Below are 25614 nucleotides of genomic sequence, written 5' to 3'. Positions count from 1 at the left end.
TTTTTTTTTTTTTTTTTGTACAAAATTTTTTTTCTCGTGACACTGGAAATGGACACTTTCATGGCTGCTGAAAATGTAGCTTTGCCATCACAGGAATAAATTACATGTTAAAATATATATTAAAAAAGGGAAAAAGTTATTTTTAATTGTGATAATATTCACCAATATAACTCTTTTACTTTTTTTCATCAAATAAATGCATCCTTTTTGAGGATAAGACACTTCTTTTCAAAAACATCCAAAAGTTTTGAACATTGTGTACACAGATGCTCAAACTGAGGTAATATGCTTACCCAAGGAGTTCACGTTGCATTCACAATTGAGCACTCAGCTTTAATAATGTTTTGCTGTGCTTTAGAGGAGGTGATTAAAAAAAAAAAAAAACTTCTTAAGAGAAAGTTTTTAGCTGACAGCATACTGGGAATTACTGTGCTAAAAATCATTGTTATTGTCAGCACCAAAAAAAAAAAAAAAAAACCCGTTGAGAAGTTGCTTCTATATTCATTTCCTTTAAATCATTGCCACTACAGGCATCAAAACTTATTTAAAATCAAAAGTCATTTAGTTACAAAAATCTACCGCCTCAAAATACGGACCAAAACATTGCGTTTTTAAGACAATGCATTTAGTTAACTTAAGAAAATGATTAGATAAAAGTGTCAAGACTAGGGCTGCCACAATATTGTGGCAAAAAGAATTATTGCAATATCTACAAAAATTCTTCTTTAACATTGTTTATTTTGTGTTTTCACACTCAAAAAATAAATAAATAAAAATAAAACAATGGTTATCGTCAATACCAGTATATAGTCAAGACCCCTGCATCCGGTGTTTCATTCTGCTTTTGAACACAAGAACACATCTTGTGTAAACGCTCATTAAGGAATTTGTCCTCTGAATGTGTCTGGTAGACATGAACCATTGAAATTATATAGGGCTAAAACTTGATTCATCCTGACCCAAGAAGGAGCTTAATGAATATGTTCATTCACTGGTTATCAGTCAAATCAGAAATTCTCAAAATGGCCTGGCTGACATTTCACATAGTTCTGAGAAATAGCGTTGCGTTTGTGTACTGTTGTACAGACAGGGTGTTTATATACTGTTATAAAACAATAGAACGGTTATAAGGGACCATATTTTGGTCGCCAAGTGGCACTTGTGCTCTGGGCTGAACTGATGAAAACCTTCAGAAGCATTTGAGGTTGATTAGGAATAGTCTTGACAAAAGATGGTGATCAAAAGAGGTCAGTTAGGTCAAACTAGAACTACAGTTTATGACTCTAACATGGTCCAATTAAGCAGCATTATATACAATTAAGGTGTATACATGCTGGACAAAGGCAAAGCTAAGCTACAATCTAGGTCTATTGGGTGTGATTTTGTACAGACAGAGTGTTTATATATATATATATATATATATATATATATATATATACACAGGTTAGAAGAATGTCATTTGAATAAACTGGACAGGATGATGAAGATTTTTGACATACTAAGTCAATTTAAGGACTTTGTCAGACTCACCACTGGAATAGAGGCATAGCTGGTTTCTGGAGGAAATGTGAAAACTGTTGCCGTGGTGACAGGACTGCTTGGTGGAGGAGTAACAATGAGTCCTGTTGTGCAAATGTGAACCTAAGAGAAGACAAATAAGAAGAAATGACAAGTTAATCAACCTTTCCTGAGCCATTCCCACTCCTATATCATCTGGCAAATGGAAGCACGTTATGAGACAGTGAAATTCTGCTTAAGGGATGACACAGAAAGGCATACAACCGAGAGAAATTTGGGCAGATAGCCATACACTTATGTGCACCCAATGACTTCTGTTTAGACAAATAAACTTTAATGGAACAAGACAACTTTAGAGCTACATGTCAACCTACATTTGTTGTTCATGCCTGAAATCAATTCAGCAAAAGGACAACATTGACGGCCTTAAAACGCCATGACCAATGAGAACTTGCCTTTGGTAAACTTAGCCTAGATACTTAAGTATCAAAATAACTTTTATTCTGGTCAGCTGGGAGTACATGAGTGAACAAACTGATTAATGACTGGTTGGGTAACACTTTATTTTAGGGTGTCTTAACTAGTTGCTTATTAGCATGCATATTACTAGAATATTAACCATTTATTAGTACTAATTAAGCATATATTAATGCCTTATTCTACATGACCTTATTCTACATCCCTAATCCTACCCAATACCTAAACTTAACAACTACCTTACTAACTATTAATAAGCAGCAAATTAGGAATTTATGAAAAGTCGTAGTTAACAATGAATAAGTGTTCCCTATTCTAAAGTGTTACCACTGGATGCTATTGCTATTTACTTAACAGATGTTAAACAGCTGTTAAAATGGTTGGTGTCAGCCTTGCTAAGCATAAGCATAAGAGGGAAAAAAATCTTACCAACCCCAAACTTTTGAAGGGTAGTGTAATCAACACAACTGAAAACTGAAATAGACCGTAAATTGCATTTCTTGTGTTAAATTGTTATTATAACAATACGTAAAAAAACTCCTTAAAATCCCATCCCGTCTGACTCATAAGAGTCAACTGTCAGCAAAACAAATAATATACTTAATCATTTCATATAGCAGACTCTTAAAAGTGTGACATTAACTTGTATTTCTCCCTGTCTGCTGTCTTTGGTCAGTGATCAATCACATGGCATGTTTCCGTAACCAAATACCCATAAAACAAAGATGGCACCCTTCAGGTTGCATCCCTCCACCTGTGCAACTGCCACAGAGTCTCTAGCTATTTTAGTTTTCCTTTATGACTAACAAGAGGTCATAAATCAGGAATAAAAACTTGAGCTTTATGCCTAGACTTTGTCAGAAAACATTATTAGCACATGGATAGACCACCTAGAGCAATCACGAGTGTGGGTGGTGTATCTGGTGTACGTTATATTAGGCCCTCAGATGTTGGGATCACAGGGCTTCGTACAGAAACCACAGAAATAAACACACACTTTCAGGATAAACCGAACCTCTGAGAGACACTACAAACAAGCCAGAATCAAACAGATTTGTAGGTTCAAAGGGATGTGCTGCAGAAATGTTCTGTGTTGTGACATTCAATATCTGGATCAGGTCCTGAGCGAATCATGTGCTCTTTTTGAGTGAAAACACTTCATCTGTGCTACAGCAAATCAGACACAAGAGTCTTCAGACAGACATTCCACAAAAAAGAATGAAAAACTCCTTACTTCTACCTTACTTCTAATAGTATCTAGAGAGGAGCTCAAAATAGTCGTCATCAGAAAATAGACATGGACATAATTATACAGAAATGATAGCATCCGTAATTTACTTTTAAGTTCGATTCAATTTCCTGTTCTCTCCTTCTCTCTGTGCCTGAGGGAAATTCAACTCTTCTGCATATTGTATAACTGTCCTGGTGTAGCATTTGTCATTAATGGCATGACTTTTTTCAATGCTTTTCACCTCAGGTCCAGATTTAGATCTGTACTTCTCACTTCATGACCGGAACTTCCCCAAGCCAATAAGCCCAAACAACAGGCTTAGTCTGCTAAATTCATTACCGGTAATGAAATGGGCATGAAAAAAGGCCAAACCATTTACAATCTGTAAGAACTGACATAGCTCTTCACGCTACATAAAGAAAGAGGGACTGTTGTGTCTGCATATGCAAAGAGTACTAAGACACTTAAAGTTGCAATGATATTAAAATAGTGACAGATCTTTTTTTCCCGTACTGTCACATATAACCGAGTGAAACAGATTATCGAAAAAGTTAAAAAAAATGTAGATCAGGGATTTGGTTCTATCCATCCAGGAGGGACTTGATACTTGGTTTTATCTAACATTTCTATCCAAACGATTGAAGAACTTTGTCATACATCACCAGAGAGACATTTCACTGGAAGATTGAGTTATGATTAAAAATTACAAGGTCAAAAAAAAAAAAAAAAAACATGGATAAATTGTTCACAATAAGATCAATAACGTATTTAGAAAATAGGATAAATTTTCACTTCATGCCAACTTTAAGATACTTAATACATGTGAAAATGTAATGACAACTGCTATACATACAAATATCAAATCAACAAATTATGCATTTCTCAGAACTAACTTTAGCAGAAAGTGTTTTTGTCTCTTTTGTGCCAAATGTTTAAACAGTATTTTGTTCTCCATGAGCATGTTAACCTGGGAGCTAAAGCTGAATGTTTTCTCCACAGAAATCTCAAAAAGAGTAAGTGCTGGAGGTGTGTGTTGAAATACACATGAATCTGTGTGTGTGTGTGTGTCTTTGCAAGCAGCATATCTCCCTGCCACAGGCCCGCTCAGCTTCAGGGTACATCACCTCCTCTCAAGTCGCACCCTACAGGTTTGATTGTACAAAATACTGAGTGAGTCAATGTGTGGGATATGAACAAACTGGAGGGCACACAAACTCTCATAAATACTGTTATTCTTGTTGACACACCACTTCCTGCAGGTGAGAATCACATCAGCGATTGCTGGATTGGATAAAATAAGCCAACAGCTGGATGATAATCACAGCTGCGTACAGGCCTCCATTTCCACAATGCTGAAATCATGCACATTTCCTTTGCCAAATACTTTTTTCATAGTAGCACCGTATTGTAATTCAACCCCTGAAATCTGAACATCAGGTATGTAGTATTTGTACAATTTTTCATGTTCAATTCATAACTGAAATGTGCAAAAAAATAAAAAATTAATTTGATAACTTCATTCCTACATCTGCCACTGTCAGTCCTGGGATTTTGTCTCATCAAACTGTGGTGCATTTGTCAATGTCAAGGGTGACATTCAAATTTTTACTAATACTATTTATTACATAAAAGTTGCAGCTTTAAGATCTATATCAATAACAGGAACATATTTGCATTTTGTTCTGTGATTTTGTTTTTTAAAGGGGTCATATGATGCGATTTCAATTTTTCCTTGTTTTGTAAAAATCGACGCGTTTCAAAAAGGCAGGGCATAGAGGAGAAACAATAATGTACAGTATGTGGAAAATAATGTGTTTTTTTAACTTTAAACCGCATAAACACATTTCATTACACCAAATACACAAAATAATGTTCTTTTTAGCAGCATCATATGACCCCTTTAAGATAGAAACTTGGAGGCCATGTCTGAAAGCTGTGGGCTGAAGTGAACATTGCTGCTGTCATTTTCTGCCACTAATGACAACCGCAATGACCACTCAGCAAAACATTAAAACACACACTAACGAAATGAAAACTCCTGTTCGGTAATTAGAGACGTATCCCTGCTGTGTTTCATAAAGCAGTTGGGACAAAATCAGCCATGGCAAAAAGCGAATGTAAAAGGCGCCTATGCTTCTTACTCTCTTTCATCACTTCAAACATCCTCATCCTTCCAAATGGCCTCTTTCCCTCAAACCAGAAATATATGAGAAAGCAATAAGTCTGTGGTTCATATATTCTAAATGTGTCACAAAAATCGTGAAAATCGATACATCACTCTCATAAAAGGGCATAACTGCTGCCACATAGGAGGGGGATCACTTTACAGGCTCAAATAGGCTTTTATGAGTTCTGGATAATTATTAGCGCTAAAACGCCTAGATAGGAATGTTAAAAAGAGTGTGAGAGAGAAAACGTGGGCATGCAAGAGAGGAACAAAAAGGGAGCAAGAATGAGAGAGGGAGAGAGAGAGAGAGAGAGAGAGAGAGAGAGAGAGGTGCCTATATTCATAGTACTAGATGACAAAAACAACAGATCAACTGTCATTGTGTTTTTCTTTCCCTCAAACCAGAAATATATGAGAAAGCAATAAGTCTGTGGTTCATATATTCTAAATGTGTCACAAAAATCGTGAAAATCGATACATCACTCTCATAAAAGGGCATAACTGCTGCCACATAGGAGGGGGATCACTTTACAGGCTCAAATAGGCTTTTATGAGTTCTGGATAATTATTAGCGCTAAAACGCCTAGATAGGAATGTTAAAAAGAGTGTGAGAGAGAAAACGTGGGCATGCAAGAGAGGAACAAAAAGGGAGCAAGAATGAGAGAGGGAGAGAGAGAGAGAGGTGCCTATATTCATAGTACTAGATGACAAAAACAACAGATCAACTGTCATTGTGTTTTGCTCTTGTTTGGTTGCCTGACAACATTACTGGTGAAAAAAAGAAGACGGCAAGTATGATGCATAAAAAAATTGGGGGAAAAAAAAAAAAAAAAAAGAGTCCAATTATAGACTCGTAAACAGAGTGCAGATGATAAATATTCTGGGTACACATGCTGGAAATGGACTGGTGTCTTGTGTAAATATACTCGCTAGGTGTGATTACAAAACACTGTGCTGGTTTCATATTAACACATGATGACGAATTCTGTTGCTTGAGGAACTGTCTCACGTTCTTAAAGCGTTAATTCATGCTCGCTAAAGCCACCACACATGCTTCCTCATTCCATCTGCAGCACCAAGTATTGACTCTCATAAAACACTGAATCGGGGTCAGCTTTCACAACACCCCGTCTCAACCGCTCCTTTATGAACACGAAAATGGATCCAAGAGGATACAAACTAACTTAGGCCGAAACTAAGACGACAGAGGTATAATGTGTCTTCTGTTGTGTGTTCAGTGTTTTGTCCCACAGAAGAGGACTCCAGAGAGGTTCTTGGGCAGGTGATGACATTAATGGGACTAACATCAGGGAGAAACATTTTCCAGTTATCAGTGTGCTTCTTATACTATCAAATTTACCTGCAAAGAAAGTCTAATACAGACATGAGAAGTGAGGAGATTTCGGTTCAACAATTAGAGAATTTCTTCCACTTCAAGTTGGTTCTCCGACAGTTTCAGGTCACAGCAACTAGGGGCGCAAGGCCTCTTAGAAATACTTCTCGTGTTTGTATACTGTCACAAACTTTACCATTTATGTACAAAACAAAACATATAAACTAAGTATCTTATGCTCACCAAGGCTGGATTTATTTGATTAAAAAACAATTATTTTCTATTTTATTAGATTTTATTAGAAATCATTCTAATATGCTGATTTGGTGCTCAAGAAACATTTTTTTTTTTATCAATGTTGAAAATAGTTTTTGTTGAAACAGTGATAATTTTTTCAGGATTCTTTGATGAATAAAAAACTTAAAAGAATACCATTTATTTGAAATAGAACTTTCTTAGATTATAAATGTCTATACTGCCACTTTTCTGCACACCCTGTCTAGGCTTTGCTATTGTACTAATGCCAGATAAGACTTAATTTACCACAAAGGCATCAAAGCCAAACATGGAATATGCTAGGCCATGGATCTGACTAGATTTCACATTTTAAGTGATAAGTATTAGTTTTAGTCAGTATCGCCGCTCCCTATACGCAGAGTACGCAGTTTGCGTAGGGCACCAACTCCCAGGTCTAATATGCTGATTTGGTGCTCAAGAAACATTTTTTTTTTTATCAATGTTGAAAATTGTTTTTGTTGAAACAGTGATAATTTTTTCAGGATTCTTTGATGAATAAAAAACTTAAAAGAATACCATTTATTTGAAATAGAACTTTCTTAGATTATAAATGTCTATACTGCCACTTTTCTGCACACCCTGTCTAGGCTTTGCTATTGTACTAATGCCAGATAAGACTTAATTTACCACAAAGGCATCAAAGCCAAACATGGAATATGCTAGGCCATGGATCTGACTAGCTTTCACATTTTAAGTGATAAGTATTAGTTTTTGCGTAGGGCACCAACTCCCAGGGGGGCACAATAAATAAAAAACGTGATGCGCCATTCCCGCATCCACACCTGCGACCGCTCGCACCTCATGTTTGCGGCTGAATGCAAATGATCATTGATGGACAACTATGCCCGTGAAAAGACATCAGCAATCCGTGCCGAGAGAAGAAAAAAAAAAAAAGTGAAAACGAAGCCTGTGCACCACTTTCAGGCACATTCATAATCCTGTGAAACTTTTTTGGCTGTTGACGTTAATAACATGTTTTAATGTCGGAAATAATTTCACCCCCACCAACGCATCTAATATTCTCTCTGAGTTTCCATGTTCCCTTACGAAAATTAGCCATGGTTTTAACATGGTTTCATCGAATAACACTGTTAAAAAACATAATGTAGGTTAATACAAAATAAACAATTTATGTACATTACATGTTATTACAAATGCCTGCAAAGGGAGCCAAAGGCCTGGTAATTGCTGCTGCTACACTTACAGGACAATCAAATCCTTGTTTAATAGGCTATCGACCAAACATAATTCAAATATCCACTTCTTTATTAATTCAATCTTTAATTTTTGGCCACCTTTTTGCTATATGACACAGCCTCTATAATTTCTTCAACAAAAAACATGTGGCCATCACAACCCTTACAAAAATTAACCATGGTTTTATGGTAGTAAACTTACTTAATTTTCTTTTGCTTGATTTCTGAATGCTTGAGACTATAAAATCAATCAGACAACTGTATTAATAAAGTCATAGCCATAGGTAACTGTCTGAGCTACAATTGTAATTTGTAAATAATACAAATTATTCATTTATTTACTTTTATATTTTATAAAATTTCTATTTTGACCCCTACAGTAGGTGTTTTTTTTTTCTCTCGTTTTTTTGTTTTGTTTTTTTACTTCCATAATATTTGAGGGAGGGGTAGCACAACAATACAATCCTGCTTAGGGCACCCATTTAGCCAGCAGCGGCCCTGGTTTTAGTAGTTTAGTAGTTAGTATTTTTACAGTTTTATTCAGTTTTTTAATTTCAACCTTAGCAGAACAACCTGACACTCAATGACTCCAAAAACATCTTTAAATCAGATGAAAATTATAAAAACAAAACAAATTAAAGCGAGTGTAAAGTAGAGGGGGAAAAGTCACATTCCTGGAAGTTTCTTAGAGCCCGCCTCCACAGCAGAACATCCACATGAAATGACATGTCTGTCTACCATCTCCTTAGAGACCGCATTGCTCGGCAACCAGTGGAACAGCTGCCTGTCATGAGTGACTGTCATTCCAGGGTTGCTGCAGTAACCTCTGTGAGCGAGTGCTGGGGGAGTGTCTGATGTGGTGGAGCGCTGTCACGCATCAGTGGTCTCAAACGCTCGGACAGCATGTTGGACTGTGTGGAATGAGAGAGAGTAACTGCTGACAGAACAGGAGAGAACAGTAAGCTGGTGTGGACAAGCATCAGAGCTCTGGAGTGTGGGCAGGATGTCTGACACGATGCTCGCTTTTCTTTCCCTTCAAGATATCATTTGTAGCTGTTTGACAAATTCCACCATTTGTGATTTAACTACTGTTGCACATTCCCTCATTCCTGCCATTTTTCACTGTCACTCAACAATTATTGTCAGTTGAAGTGCTCTTACTAAAGCAACATAAAAAGGGCACATATCTTTTTGAAAAGCACAACAAATTTCTCTGTGACTCAAAGTGTTTCGAAATCACAACCTGTTACCGTTTCATCAATCAGCATACAGCCTCTCTCTGTCACTACACTAATTTAATTTGAATAAGTCAAGATCAAGCAACTGCGACAGTCACACTATAGTAAGGGGGGGGCAAGACACTGAATTTTTCTGGTTTAGTTCTTAAAAATAAACATTTGTTGAAATGATGGTTTCTCTGAATAAGGGCACAAAGAACAAAATAAATAAAACTCACCCTTTTAAACCATGTCAGAGCAAATACATACACTACAGTTGAAAATTCTGTTTTATTTTAAAGAAATAAAAACTTTTATTAAGAAAGGACACATTAAATTGAGTTAAAAGTTGTAGTATCTATCTTAAATGCTGTTATTTTAAACTTTCTATTCAAAGAATTTTGAAAAAAAAAAATGTATCATGGTTTCTGCAAAAAACATTATACAGAACAGCAGTATAATGTATTTTTGTACAGTTACTGTATCTTTTGATCAAATTAAAGCAGCACTGGTGAGCATACGAGACTAATTCCAAAGACATGAAAAACTCATACTGACCGCAAACTTAGTACGGTAGTGTATATAACGACATTTATAGAATATTGAGAGTAAGAGATGGAGAATTGAGACTGAGAAAATGTATAGAATATTATCAAAATGGTTAAAAATATAAAAAAAATAATTTTCAGCTACATTGCCCAGCCCTACAATGAATTTTTTTTTTTTTTCCTGAAATAAATCATACTAACCATACCATAACCAGGCATACTATCAATAATGGCACCTAAAAAAGAATGGGTAAATGGGTAAATTTGAACAGCATTCACATTAGCCTATCAAGACAAACTTCTCCAAGTATATGAGAAAGACTTGTTTTAGGTGTTCATGTCACATATGTTTTGAGACTAGACTTCAAGATGTCTCTAAGGCAAATTAAGGCATTAGAGGGAGTCAGATTTGAGCCAAACTTTCTTCTTTCTTCAGTCTATCTTTAAATACATCTGTGCAGATTCTGCTGTACTGGGAGTGTGTGTGTGAGTGCATGTGAACTTATCAGGCTGTGTAACCATGGGCACAGCTGAGAAGCTCATCCTCAGTGAGAAATGATGTCCTTACCACCACTCAGTATGAGTACTAATCTATATATAACATGCAGAGAGAAAAAGTGGATGAGGAACAGAACATTTAGAGGTCAGCCACCATCATGCTGAAATAATCATCATCTTCCTCTCCTTTCTTCCATAACATCCATAACCCATTTCCCCATCACCAAATCTCTCTATCCATCACAAGGCTATATGGTGCTCTGATATGCTGCATGAGTGTCAATACATTCATCATCTCTCACCTGTGAAGGTGCGCTGGAGGACAGGCCTCCGCTGAGCTCTCCGATCTGGGCCGCTGCTGTAGGGTTGGAGGAGCTGATCAGAACCGGGCCACTGATCTCCATGGAGTGTCTCTGGGGTGGAGGGGCCAGGCAGGGCTTATGGGACATAGTCAGAGAGGTGAAGGAGTGACGCTTCTTACTGTTTTTCTTCTCCCCAGTGGCTTTCTGGGAGCCGTTGGCCTGGGGGCCCGAGGAAGAGGAGGACGGTCCTTCACTGGAGTCTCCTCCACCTTCAGATGACTTGTCCAGTTCTATAAGTTGTCGTGCTGCACTGTTAAACTGAAAGTAGAAGAGAGTGTGAACGGAAATAATACTTCACAGCACATATTATCATTATTGTATCTAATTTTGGACTTTGGGAAATGTTGCGAACCAGATTTGAACCCACAAAGCCCATATGAGCACTCAATATGCATGTGAATTAACTGCTAGGCCACATTTCTCACACTTTCTTTAAATGTAATCTAACATGGAGTGATGTACTTGTAGAGAATAAAAAAAGAAGGAGTACACAGAGAAAGTAATGAATCTTTAATCAACAAACTGAAAAGAGAAAAAAGACATACTGTACATAATAGCCATTTAGTTGACTTAATGAGAGAGTATTGGATCTGCATAATCTAAATGTGGCTACATTCACCGTCTACAACAGGGAAAAAAAGTGTCAAGCAAGAAGAGATGAGTAAAAAGTGACGGAAGAGTTCAAAGACTCAGTGTACAGTATGTGGGGCGGTGGGTGTGATGGGACTGCAGGCCATGTCTGATTTCATGTGAAACTGAAATCAAAGGCAGATGAACAGAGAGTCTCCAGCTAATAACAGAGCAACACCCATCACCCCGAGCAACCGCCTCACTTTCTACACAAATGAGAGCAGCCGATCACATGAAAAACCCTACACAGACTTCACCTAAACACGCACTGATCTAGGTCACGATGAAGACTGATTAAATGCTGCTATAGATACTGAATACATCTGTAGAGTGCTTAGGTGAAGTGAAGTGAAGTGAAGTGACGTGAAGTGAAGTGCAGTCTTTGAATGGATTCATTTATTCATACGTAATATTATTTGTGAAAATATTAATAAATTAAACAACGAAATGCGTACATTGGCAAGAAAATTAGACATCATGCTAAAAAAAATCATTTGAGTCAAATGTTTGGTTTCTTATGAAGAATCAGGTGTCCTCAAACTTTTGACTAGTACAGCAAACAATACTAGACCTTAAGCTACAGCAAATCCTAGAATGAAAACAAGCGGTAACTTCATATGATTCACCTAACATGAACAACGGTAATAAAATGTAATAAAACTTCAAGATCAGCTCAACATATGTCAGTGTTACCCTTGCAAACTCAGGCAGACATTAAATAGTGCTTATTCCATGGTCTGTCTGAATACTGGATTCTGATTGGCTGGCAGGTATGCAGTAAAACCGTTTAATGCACAGGTAGTTCCAAGTCAGTTTAATCACCGTTCTATATTAATGCGCTGCTTTAATTGATGCACACTAACCAACACACATCATTCGCTGGCACACACACACACACAGAGAGAGCGAGAGAGAGAGAGGTCGGAAATCGCAGATTGTGCTGCACATAAACTTGTTGTCAACGCTTCCACTGCGATTTTTATTACTAAAATAAAAGATACATATTAGATCGCTACATTATATTCCCCAGCAACGAGGTGATAAAATCGCTGTTTTTGAAGTAATTGTTTAGTACAGAGAGAGACGTGCAGACGCAGCAAGCAGGTAACTGACACACAACTGTCATCTCTCTCTCTCTCGATCGATCGATAATTAATTGAAATACATGCTATAATTCATTCAAATAAATGTGGTCTTACTGCACTATTTCATCTCTGTGTCTGATTTGAAGCAGGCAGAATGCTAGCGCTAATGAGCCGTAGCTGTCGGAAATAACTGTCATTTTTACCCATTCGGTCAAATATTGTGCTGCAAAGAGCAATACAAGTTTTAACTTGTCTATAACTTGGCAAATGACCATGGAATAAGCGGGATAATCAACGGCTAGCCATGCATTAAAGGATTTTAATGCACTTCGCGGAGGCGTGGTTCTTTGCCTCCATGTCGTGCATTAAAATCCTTTAATGCACGGCTAGCCGTTGATTATCCCCCCTTACATAGATGACAGCCACTAAGAGAGACACGTGCCTGATTCCATTTCCAAGTCACTCTTTGAAAACATATTAATTTATGGTGGCAGAAAGTGACATGGGAACAAAAAAACCTTTTCTCCCCCGTTACTCTCTTCCAAGCACCTGAGTGAATGTCACTTTTGATGTCACCGGTATCAGAGATTACTTTCTCAAAAGCATTCACTTAGAAAAAGTCTGGTTTAGAGAAAATTGCCAGGGCTTTTGTGTAAGCTCAAAGCCTCCACCCCTCTCTTCCATCATTCTCTCAATCTGCGTGAGAGAGATGCTATTCAAGCAGCACCATTCTGACAGAAGCTATTTTTGAATGTCTTTTGATGGTTATTTTTTCTCACAGGTTAGACACGTGGCTGGCTCTGCCAGGGTTCATAAAGGTTTTTGCCTATGTTTATGGGAGGAGGGACATGAGGTGTTGTGAGATGTAAGCTGCTGCAACATGTGAATTTGGCCATGATAATTGTGCCTATGCTTGTTTGAGGTTAAGTGATTCAAGAGAGCAGTGTTTAAAGACAAGGCTGTTCGTGTTTTGAGATCTGCGTCAGAAAAATGAAAATGCTGATGAGGGTTTAATACAGCTCAAATAATTAGCAACAATTTGAAGGATCTCAGAGATCTGAATGCTTAAAGAGATGTGTGTTTCAACAAGAGCGGAAACAAAGAAATGGTCGGGGGTGAAAGACTATGGGGGTAGAATTGTTGCATTATTCCAAATAAATAGATTATGATCCACAAATAAATGCAAAGCGATTAACAAAAACCAAACATATTCACAAAATAAATAGAATGAGATCCACAAATAAAAAAAATGAGACTTGCAAATAAAAAATATATTCACAAATATCTTTTTATTCTACAAACACAACTTTGCCTGGCATTTATTTGTGAATCGCGTCCTGCGCATTTGTAGATCGCTGCGTGCATTTGTGGATTTTGAGACATTTCTAGCATCAAGACGCACACCAATCCACAAATGCGTGGACTCCACCCACCGTCTACTCAAGCCAATCAGATAACAGCCACACTTCGCTGACCAATCATAGCACGTTCTCGCTATTAACCAATCACGTTTTGCTTTACAATCAAGACGGGAGCAGATTCATTTTGCACCCCTGTAAGGAACTGCATTCTACGGACATTTCATTCAAATTGAGCTGAAGTGCTGTTTGTGTGGCTAAATAAAACCGGTTTCCAAAAGATTGTTGGAGTGTAAGGCTTCTTTATATTTCCATCAGGATCAGTGAATGAGGATAAACTCAGGATTATACACAATTTATGACCAGTCACAGATCCCGAACATCATCAGTAATACCCTCACGACATGTCCAAAGCAAATAGAAATCTACTGCGATGCTGTCTACTCTGGACGAGGCGTGACACGATGAAGCAGCGAGCAGAGACACGCTGTAAGACATGGCATGGCTTATTTAGCCTTTTAAAGCACAATCGCGGTAACAAATATATAGGGCATAATAACACGTATAATATCAATTATGGGCCAAAATGACCATCTGGGTACCTGTCTCAGCATCACTGCAGCATGTAGTACTGGAGTTTTGCAAGTGGACAATGTAAATAAAAACCTACTTTGGATGCTGTTAAGTAACTTTTACAACCAAAACTAGTAAGTCTGATTCATATAAAATATTTTTTGCGTGATCAAGTGTTTTAACTAATAAATATCTCTTGCCTCACATTTATATCCATTTATTTTCAACACACCTGCAACGCATTTAAAAAAATAACCCACCTATATTTTTTCCTTCCCAAACAATGGCAATAACTTTGTAATACTTTTAATTAATGTTTGAAAATATTATTTATAATGCTATACATCGTTATTCACATAGCTGCTCATATCCATATCCATATCATCCAAACTGCTTCACAGAAAAACGCTGTTATGTTGGCTGTTGTGTGACAGCAATTTAACCTATTAAACAAACTTGCATGTTTATCATGAGGTTGAATCCAGTAATTTATTAGTCAGTTACTTATTGATGCTTTTCTTTCCATCCTGAATGATGCTTCCATAACGCGTTTGTATCCAGTATAGCATTGTTCCCATAGCCCTGATTTAAAGTGCTGTTTCTCTGGCATTTTCAAAGGCATGTAAAATATACTGTGGCTTGGCTTGATACACAGTCTAATGATCCAACTAAAATCAATTTTAAACATATTTTACTGTCTCAATTTTTATGGCCCTTGTATTTCCTATTTGAGCCAATGCATATTATGATTTCAACCTAAATTCGATGAGATAATAAAATGGAGTCAGATTGAGTTAAACCTAAATTGAATAACTCTGCGCGCTGAAAAGACCGAACACGCAAGTGACCTTCATCCACCACTGGATACCTTCTTTGGGCCAAGTGTGTGGATCTTACAGCTGTTATCTGATTGGCTTGAGTAGACGGTGGGTGGAGTCCATACATTTGTGGATTGTCAGCGTCTTGACACTAGAAATGTTTCAAAATCCACAAATGCACAGCGAGCGATCCACAAATGCGTGCAGCGATCTACAAATGTACAGGACGCGATTCACAAATAAATGGCAGGCAAAGTTGTGTTTGTGACCATGTATTTGTGAATATGTTTTTTTTTTTTTAAATCTCATTTTATTTATTTGTGAATTTTAATGTTTGTGAAACTCTGAAATTGTTTTTGTCAATATGTTGAATTTTTTGTAAATCTCTTTACATTTATTTGTGGATCATAATCTATTTATTTGGAATAATGCAACAATTCTACCCCCATAAAAGACTGGCCAGATGAACAGGACATGACAACAACAAAAATGGCAACAAAGGATACTTTTGAGAGTAAACTCTGAAAAGGGTGGAGAATATTTTGAAGGTTTCCAAGACAAAAGTTGAAGAGTACAAATCTAAATATAAAACATTAAACATGAAAACATCAGGGAACAATTTTAAATGCACTGATATGACTCACCTCAACATAAGATATGGGGAAGATGCCAATCTTATCTCCCAGCATGCCTTCCGCCCAGTTCTCATCCACACGACGAATCACAGTAAGAATATCATCCTGAGGGCAGACAGAAAAAAATAGGTTCCTTGTTATTCAGCCAGAAGCCCTCACAGCAAGTTGTTAAAAAGTAAAAAAAAACTCGAAGGCATCAATGAAAGCCAGGCATTTGTTTTTTTAAATAAAAATCTATCCAAAAAACAAATGACTCAAGGGGATCAACACTTATGGTGCAAGCAGCAGAAAATGTTTTTGCTTCTCCAACAGCTCACCCCAAAAGTATTCACCCTCACGTCTTTCCAAACCTATATTATGCTCATTTTTAGTGGAACATACAAAAGGGAAATTATTTTCCATGCAAAGTAAGAATAGTGACCATGGGGTGAATCTAAAAAAAGGCTGCAAAAATGTTAATTGTTAGTTTACGACACCCAATGCATTAACTTATGGTAACGTGTTACCATTTGTTTTTGAACTTGTGGATGGGAGACGGTGTATGTGAATGAGAGAGTAAAGATAAAGGTTGAAGTCAGTACAGTGAGTAGATGTCCAGCACCTTTGAAAATGGCAAGCAGTCCTTGTCAGCCTCCTTGTCTTTCAGCTCAAAGTCATACAGGGCCTTACATTGAGGGGGTGGCTGTGGGAGAGGTTTGATGACCTGGACAAAGTTGGTGGGGAAGAATCCATGGACTCCGCCCATCTCTCCATGGTACCAGTTTTCATCCACCTGCCGGCGCAGGATGATGATGTCACCCTTGCTGAACTTGAGATCTCCGGGTTCTTTGCCATCATAGTTGTATAAGGCCTTGGCACAGGGTAGCTGAGGAACTCCCTGCAGTAAAGAGAAAAATGGGAGTTCAGGGTTTCCAAAGTAACTTGGATTCATGGATAATGCAAGATCAGCACTCAAAAGCACATTCATTTTTCAAACTCATAGAACAGGCGAAGGGTGACCGTGACAACCACAGCCAGCTTTCACAGAGTGTGACCATGTGTGGAGTGGAGGAGTGTGTTAAGTACAAAGTGAAGGCAGAGATTCTATAATAAACCCTTTGCTGCAAGGTTTTTTAAAACCTATACACTGCTATCTTTGGAGCCTATCACATACTATCCATAACATGGACATCTGCAGTATGAAAAGAAACAAACAACCATATATATACAAGTCTTCGCTCAGCTATACAGTAGAGAACACTATCACATAAGCTCAATGCTAGCTTTTGTGCTGCATATGAGTGATCAGTCTGTCTGGCTTGTCTTTCAGCCTGACCTTGTAGGCTTATCTCTCTGTTTGACTGTGCCGGGCTGCTTTTTCTGTCTGTCTTGCACCGTCTGTGTTGCTTAACTTACTGACTGCCTCCTTGTCTGACAATCTCAAAATGCCCTTGGATATGCCAATGGATTCACAACGTTGTGGGGCAAGCCCATTTATCAATGTGTGTGGAGTTTTATGGTGCAGAACCAGTCGTCTGGAACTGGTCAAAGCTCCTTTCAGGCCTGACAATGATCCACAGCCAGAGAGAGGGAGGAGGCAGCAGAAACAGTCCTGCTCAACTGAATGAGCCCTTTTCAGGCAAACTGTTCAAGAGAGTGGCCCTCTGTACAAAAGACCCCCCACCCACCACCACCCAGCATAAAGCCCTATGGGCTTCCTCCACTGTAGCATGCATCTCCTGCGCATAATGAGGAGAATGATAATCACAACTCCAATGACAAAGAGAATCAGAATATCCTCATGAAAGACTGGAAAAGAAGGAAAGAAAGAAGACAGGTGGACAATGGTGTGGGTTCATAGGTAGGTAGGTAAGAAGGAAATAAGGGAGGAAGAATAGAAGGAAGGTAGTTAGGTAGGTAAGTTGGTAGGAAGTAAGGAGGGTGGCTAGGTAGGTAGACAGGAAGGAAGCAAAGAAGGAAGGAAGGGGAGTCGGCAGACAGGCAAGACAGAGATTTAGTAGGTAGGTAAAAAGGAAATAAAGAAGGAAGCTGGGTAGGCAGATAGGTAGATACAGGTGAAAAGAAGTAAAGAAGAAAGGAAGGAAGGTGGCTAGATAGGTAGGTATGAAAAGTCAGTTAGGTAGGCAGACAGGAAGGAAGGTAGGAAAACAGACAGAAAAGAAGGAAGTTTGTTATGTAGGCAGGCTGCAAGGAAGTAGAAAAGGAAGGAAGGTGGGTAGGCAGATAGGTAGGCAAGGAGGAAGTAAGGGAAAAAGGAAGTAATGAGGTTAGGTAGATAGGTAGGTAGGTGGGTGGGTAGGTAGACAGGTAGTCTGTTACATAGGCAGGCTGGAAGGAAGTAAAAAAGGAAGAAGGTGAGTAGGCAGATAGGTAGACAGGTAAGAAGGAAGTTAGGGATAAAGAAAGGTAGGCAGATAAGTACGTGCATAGGAAGGAAGGAAGGAAGGAAGGAAAAAAAGTGAATAGCATGTAAGTGGGCAGATTTTTGGGTGGATATGAATGAGGGAACAAAGGTAAAAAATTAAGTGGGTAGGCGAAAAGAATCAGAATGAGAAATCAGAAAAGGCTTTATTGCCAAGTGTGTTTACACACACACAAGGAATTTGTCTTGGTGACAGGAGTTTCCAGTGCAAACTGCAAAGAAAGAGAAAGTACAGACATCAAGAAAAAGTGCAGACATAAAGAAAAAGTACAGACATAAGAAAAAGTACAGAAGGAAGTAAAACAGGCAGGAAAGTAGGCAGAAACAAAGGCAGGCAGGAAGAAAGGATGAATGAAAGAAAGAGAACATGGGAAAATGAAGAGAAAGAGAGAGTGATGTGTTACTGTTCCGCCCAGAGAAGGATCAGCAAGTGACTAAGCAGCACTCACCGCAGAGAGGACAGACGACCAGCCAGACACAGAGAAAACTAACTAGAGGGCAAACTGACCTTTCAGAAACCACATCCCTTTCTCAAACTTAAAAACAAACCAAACAGGAAATAAAGATGACCTTAAGAAATGGTATTTGCTCACAATTCTATGTAATTTGGGCCGACAGCTTTATTTGATGTAACGTATTGTAATGCTGTGCCCAAGTCCACGAACTCGAACAACTCAAAAATCAAAGCTCCATTCGTCTGTGCACCTCTGTGCTGTTTTTGTTCCCCCCTTCTGTGGGCCTCTCTCAAAGGCAGCTGTCAGCAGATCTGCAGATTTACCCACTTTGCTCAGCTTAGAGCATGAAACAGACAGAAAGAGTGAGAGAAGAGGAAATACACTAAAGAACAAGGGATAAGATGGGAGGATGAGAAACAAACAAAAAAAAAGAATAGGACAAGAAAGAAAAGGAGAAAGAAAGAAAAAGAGTTTGATCAAATGAATGTTAGGACGGCCGGTGTGTGTGTGTGTGTGTGTTTTCCGGTCTAAGCCTTGCTTGTGAAAATGAAGGGCGCTAAAGATCGCTTGAGCTGGACCGACATGAAAGAACCGCATTCAGGCTTTTATCCAGGCCAATTCTGTGGGCCTCTCTCAAAGGCAGCTGTCAGCAGATCTGCAGATTTACCCACTGTGCTCAGCTTAGACCATGAAACAGACAGAAAGAGTGAGAGAAGAGGAAAGACACGAAAGAGCAGGGGATAAGATGGAAGGATAAGAAAGGGGAGGAGGACAAGAAGGAAAAGGAGAAAGAAAGAAAAAGAGTTTGATCAAATGAATGTTAGGACGGCCGGTGTGTGTGTGTGTGTTTTACGGTCTAAGCCTTGCTTGTGAAAATGAAGGGCGCTAAAGATCGCTTGAGCTGGACCGACATGAAAGAACCGCATTCAGGCTTTTATCCAGTCCAAACAGAGCACTGAAGGTGTGTGTGTGTGTATGCTAGCCTGTTTGTTAAGATTACATGAACCTCACTGGTTCTATTAAAAAAAAGTGAGGCCACTTGTTGCCTTTGAGGCTTTCCGATCTCAAGACTCATTCTGGTCCAAGAACTCTTTCATGGGACATGAGGGACAAACACCAGCCTGTCTCACTGAAGATCTGAAGAACAAGATGATGACATGGATGAGCCTGGATCAGAACTACACAATATTAGACACTAATGCAAGACAGCTCTGAGCGTTCAATGGGCCTGAAATTACTCACTGCTGTGTAACTGCGCTAAACTTCTCTTACTGGAGGGGAAAACAATAACACCTTTATGTTGTTAAACGCTCCCCAGTGCTGAAGCAAATTACATTATAATGTAAACAAGATACCTAAAAATGCCTAGTAACAAGAGAGAGTCTACACTGCAGGCATGCTGATCCATCCTCTCTAATTGCCAATTACAACTAATTTGTCATTTTGTAGATTCTTTCCAGTGCCTTACAGTACAGTACAATTCGGGGAAAAGAAAAGATTCACTCATGACTGCAACGGTTTCTCAAATCAGTTGTAATTTTGCATTATAGTAAAGACCTGTTCACACTTACAGAAATTAAATGGATAGTTAAACAAAAAATTTAAATTCTGTCATTTACTCTCCCTTATGTTGTTCCAAACATGCATGAGTTTCTTTCTTCTGTTGAACACAAAAGAATATATTTTGAAGAATGTTGGAAACCAAAAAGTTGCTGTTAGCCATTGATTTCCATATGGAAAAAAAATATTATGTCAATAAGTCAATGGCTACCAGCAACTGTGTGGTTACCAACATTCTTCAAAATATATTATTTTGTGTTCAACAGAAGAAAGAAACTCATACAGGTTTAGTACAATAAGGGCAAGTGATGAGAGAAATTTAATTTTTTTGGTGAACTATCCCTTTAAGTTTAGTGACCGAAATTAATCTTTTATTCTTTTCATTCAGCCAAAACTGAAAATAACGTTTCATTTAATAAATTTGAGTGACAGAACTCTGTATTCTGTTCAGGGTGTTGTGTTCACAGGTGATGAAACAGTCATAGTACAGTATTTAGGCAATGAGATGCGTTGAATTGAATCTTGAATCAAAACTCATTTAAATCATGAAGTGCAAAAAATAATTCCCACCTCTTCTTGTCACGGTTAAATGTCTTGCTCAAGGGCACAATGGTAAAAATAAAAACTGAGAACAAAAAATGAAATAAACAAGGGATTGATTCTTAGATTCCATTACACAATTTGGCTGGTGGCTTATGTTTGACGTTTCTTAGCGGAGTGGAACCTTCCTATAATTTGTCAATCCGTGACAGCTAGATGTGCCTAATACACCACTAATGAGAAATGTGTAATCCAATACTAATGAGCTCTGCCAGCCACAAGCCATCAATCACTATTAAGCCTCTAATATCCACAAACATCTCCAACCATCTCTAAATCATAAGTTTCCCTGATGGTTTTTACAAGAGCGGTTATAGGATTTGGGTGGGTCAGGCCCCCCCATCTAGAATAATTCAGCTTAAGAAATCCCCCAACACACTTAGAGATGACAGGAAAAAGAGGACAACTCCCAAGAGGCACAAGCAATCAAGCCCATCACAGAGCAGTGCTTACCTCGTAATCCTAACACACTCAGATTCACCAAAGGGAGATGACGTAGATTTATTGACAGGAGTTTGTGTGTGTGTGTGTGGCAGCCATGTTGTTTTCATTACGTCTATATTAACTGAAATGGGCTGCTAACGGCTCCATTTATGACCACTGGGAAATGACCTGACCTGTCCCTCATCTGTGTCCTCTGCTAAAAATGGACTCCCACCTACGGCTGCTGCTGAAGTCTCATACTTCTCACCTCGAGAGTAACGGGCCTCCCTGCTGAAGCTTTAGTGGATAATTTCTTTGTAAAGGATGATAGATCAGGTGTGGAGAATGCTGAGTGGGCGTTTATGACTGGGGTAAGGAGGGAATTGATGCAGGGCTAAGATCTGAATAACAAAACATCAGGTTTAGCCAGGCAGTGGAAACAGATATTTGTCTACCGCAATGAGCAAAAGCTCATCAAATTGCAGCAAGACCTTTATGAGGAACAGAAAGAACAGTGTTTATGTTAGATCAGAAAGAGAGAGAGGGAAAGAAGAAGAACAGTTAGAGAGCTAATCGGGTTATATACATGTACTTCCTTTCCTGTCTTTCTACATTCAACCCCTGACCTTTATATCCAGCAAATGAGCAGTGCCTACAGTCAAAAGTGAAACGTGGTAGTTAAGGTTTCCATGGCAACATCTGCAGAAGATCCACAGTTCTTTCTGTCACCCTCACAGCAGAACACAGAAATGAGAGGTGGGGAGGTGGCGAGATACAGAAGTTTCATGGCAGGATGCTAGAAAACAATATTTGCTTTGACACATTCTGAGAGGGAAAATGGGAAAACACTTAAATAATGATATCTAAAAGCTGAATCCCAATTACAAGACAGATAAAACTAGAGTTTGACTTAACTTAATTCATCTCAAGTAGTAAAGTGAAGGTTGCTTGGCCATTTTAACTTTTTTTGTTTGTTTGTTTGTTTTGAGTGATTTATTGAAAATTTCAGGTTCCTATAACTAGTCCCAACTAGATACTTAACCCCAGAGTGAGGGGATTAAAAAAAAAGATAAACTGCACTCACTCACACTTTCTCAGCTTTATAAAACATTAAGATAAGTCTCAAAGTTGAGATGTTCTACATGTGCACTATACCTACCAAAGTACCCCCTAAAAAAATTTAGGGCTGAGGCACAAATCATCGTAAACTGTTCTCATTGTAAACTGACCCTAAAAATGGAACCCTGAGCAAGGAACAATAATGTGTAAAATATTTCTATATGGTCATGTAAATGTGCTCTAGAGATCCGTTTTTTTCCAGGAACCTTGAACGATCCTGGGTTGAGATACTAAGTTATCCATAAATATCTGTATAATCAAAATTTGTTGTTGGCCATGACACAAAGACGGTCACTGTGGTTAAAGTAAAATAAAAATAACTGAAAAAAAAGGTGGTTATCCAATACCAATTAATCTACGTAATCATAAATATTAAAATAGTCAAGCAACCAACTTTTAAATTTTTGGACTACTTGTAAATATATTTATAAACAAAATAATAAATTATTATAATAAATAACTTACACATTTATAAATATAAACATATATTACATATATTTCTTAAATATAAACATGCATTTGTGTGTATTTATATATACATATATACACAGTACACACACATGTATTATGTAAACACAAACTTTTATTTTGGAAGCAATTTTATTTTTATTTTACTTTATTTACATTTGCAATTTTTAATTAATAAATCGATAATTGATTCCTTTTTATTTTTAAGTGCTACTCCTAGTCTTCCGTAGTTTTATTCTGCCTTTCATCAATTTAGACAAAAACACACCACACGCAAATGCAATCTTGTCAACAACCTTGTTATTTTTATTTTATAAGATGCCGAAAAAAAGGGTTGATTACTTAAATTTACTTCTAATCTTATTTTATTAGCTCACATGTAAACGAACACACAGACATCACACTTTATCATGACACAGCTTGAATGCCTGAGAGATATTATCCCAACACCAATAAACCACAGAACAGAGGAAGAGAGAATCACAAAAACAGGAGGCAAAGTAAAGCTCAGAAAACACGCGGCTAGCTGTCTGGACCCCAGATGTGCATCTGGACCATGATCAGCAGAATGGCTTTCTCCTGATCCCTCTTTCCCAGCCCTCTCCATTTGCCACCTTCCTTCGTTAGGGTCATCCAGTTGTACACTTGTGTCTATTTAAGCCATGTGACCATCCCACCAGACATCCACCTCAATACAACCCGCACCTGTTCCACAGTCACAGACCTCCATAAAACCTCTGCATTTCACCTTGCCGTGGGGAACCGGACTACACTTTAGGGGCTCATTGGAACCACTTCCATTACAGCTGAATTGAATTAATCTGCCATAGACTGGTGTGCAAAGTCTCATGGGAGTTGGAGTCCTTTCATGAGATCAAAGCTGCCCAGCATAAATGTGTGGACAAATGAACCATGAAGCAGGCATGTGTAAAGCTAAACGTCGAAAACTAGAACCAGAGGCCTATTTAAGAGGAGAAGAAAAGTCTTTTTCATTGAGTGAAACACTAAACATATGGGAGTACAGCAGAGATGTTGCTGAGGCAAGACTTTTCTGTAAGCTACAGATTAGTCATCAAAAAGAAACTGCTTAAACATGGAGGGGGTCTGGGCTTTATAGTGGAATTATGGGAAAGGAGCATGTGGTTTTCATGAATGATGTGCGTAACTCTGTGTATTTGTATCTCGCTGGGAAAATAAAGCAAATTTGTGCTGCTATTTTGTATGTGGCCACTTTTTCCTCTCACTGTGTGTGTGTACAACTCTCAATCTCCAGCACTGGAGAAGAAAGGCCACACAGACAGGCAAGAAGTTATTTAACTTTCAGTTTTTAGCCTCACCACATTTTTTTTATTCATGTACCTGATTACATAAGCAGGTGCTTATGAAAGAGAAGGCGCTATGTCAGAGAGCACTCAGAAGAAAAACACAAGTTTGCTAAAGTAGGGCTTCATCATGCATAAAAGTTGAGACAATTTTAACTTTTGCTGCAGTGCACTCAAAGGAATCCACAGACCAATGACAATTTCAGACGGTCAGATTCAGTGCTTTCAGAAATCAAAATTACCATATTACCCATATGATTTCCAATTAACCCACCTCTATTTACACCCTTAAAAGGACTGTATGGATTAGGGATGTTCATTTCAGTAATTTTTCCTAACCGACAACCGACGCTTGTTAAACAATTATTAACCGCTAACCGACAAGATTATTTTAAATTAGAATTTAATTAAATTAGAAAGGATAAGTGTCTGTGACCCGTTAAAAATACTAACATTTGTTTCCCAGGGATTAATTTTACATGCGCAAAAATCAGCAAACAACAGAACATGAGGATTCACATGGTCTTCATATCACATCACGCACCTGCAGCGCTTCTGCCAGTGGAGAAAAACATAATAAAGCTAGGCTATAGGCCTATATATATATAAAGATAAGTAGGCCTAGACGAGAAATATATTTTAAACACACTGCTCAGTTTAAATATGTAGTCAAATCTGTGCCATTAAGCGTTATCACCGTACTGCCGTGAATGATGTTATGCAAACCATTTTCGAATGAGAGACGCAATGTTGGTTTCAGTTTTGTTTTAGCCTAAATTAATTCGTTTTGGCTTGTCGTTTATATTGCTATAGCTTCTTATATTTTTAATTCTTGTTCTTTTCTAAATACTGTTAATTGAAAGGCTTTGTTGTGGAGTGAGGGGAACTAAAATAGCCTAGCTATGATTACAGTGTTTATTATAATGTTTGTAAACATTTTGTGTCAGCATTAGGCCTATTTCTGAATGAAATAATAAAATGCGACTTATGTTTTTTTTTTTCTCTAAAAAACGATTTTTTTTATATGCATAGCGTATTTCAACCATGCAGCAAACCTTTTTCAATATTTTGATAAATTACTAAAAATAAATTAATTAATTACTTTTTAAACCGTTTAACTGATTGTATTAATCAGTCAAAATTCTTCACGGTCTGTTAAAGGTTAACCGGTTAAAATGAACATCCCTAGTATGGATCCCTGTCCATCAAATGCATCATCAGCCTCTTTTCTAGTGTGTAAATATCTTTATTTCAAGCAATGTATGTTATTTTAAGAAAATGTATACTTTTATTCAGCAAGGA

The 25614-nt window shown here is 37.9% G+C and overlaps 1 protein-coding gene across 1 annotated transcript in view; it reads right to left on the bottom strand.

The window, feature by feature from the left end:
* LOC107739375 (E3 ubiquitin-protein ligase SH3RF1) overlaps window positions 1-25614 on the bottom strand; it is a 53397-nt gene that overhangs the window by 9073 nt on the left and 18710 nt on the right. Inside the window, exons 3-6 of the mRNA XM_016551474.1 lie at window positions 16545-16820; window positions 15953-16048; window positions 10785-11102; window positions 1531-1641 (exon numbers count right to left, since the gene is read on the bottom strand). Coding sequence (XP_016406960.1) covers window positions 1531-1641; window positions 10785-11102; window positions 15953-16048; window positions 16545-16820 — 801 coding nt within the window. The remainder of the gene's footprint in view (window positions 1-1530; window positions 1642-10784; window positions 11103-15952; window positions 16049-16544; window positions 16821-25614) is intronic.

The sequence above is a fragment of the Sinocyclocheilus rhinocerous genome, unplaced genomic scaffold (assembly GCF_001515625.1).
Source record: "Sinocyclocheilus rhinocerous isolate Xijiao unplaced genomic scaffold, SAMN03320098_v1.1 scaffold7063, whole genome shotgun sequence".
Taxonomy (NCBI): Eukaryota; Metazoa; Chordata; class Actinopteri; order Cypriniformes; family Cyprinidae; genus Sinocyclocheilus; species Sinocyclocheilus rhinocerous.
The sequence above is the reverse complement of the archived record's forward strand: the minus strand, read 5'-3'. Positions and strand labels throughout refer to the sequence as shown.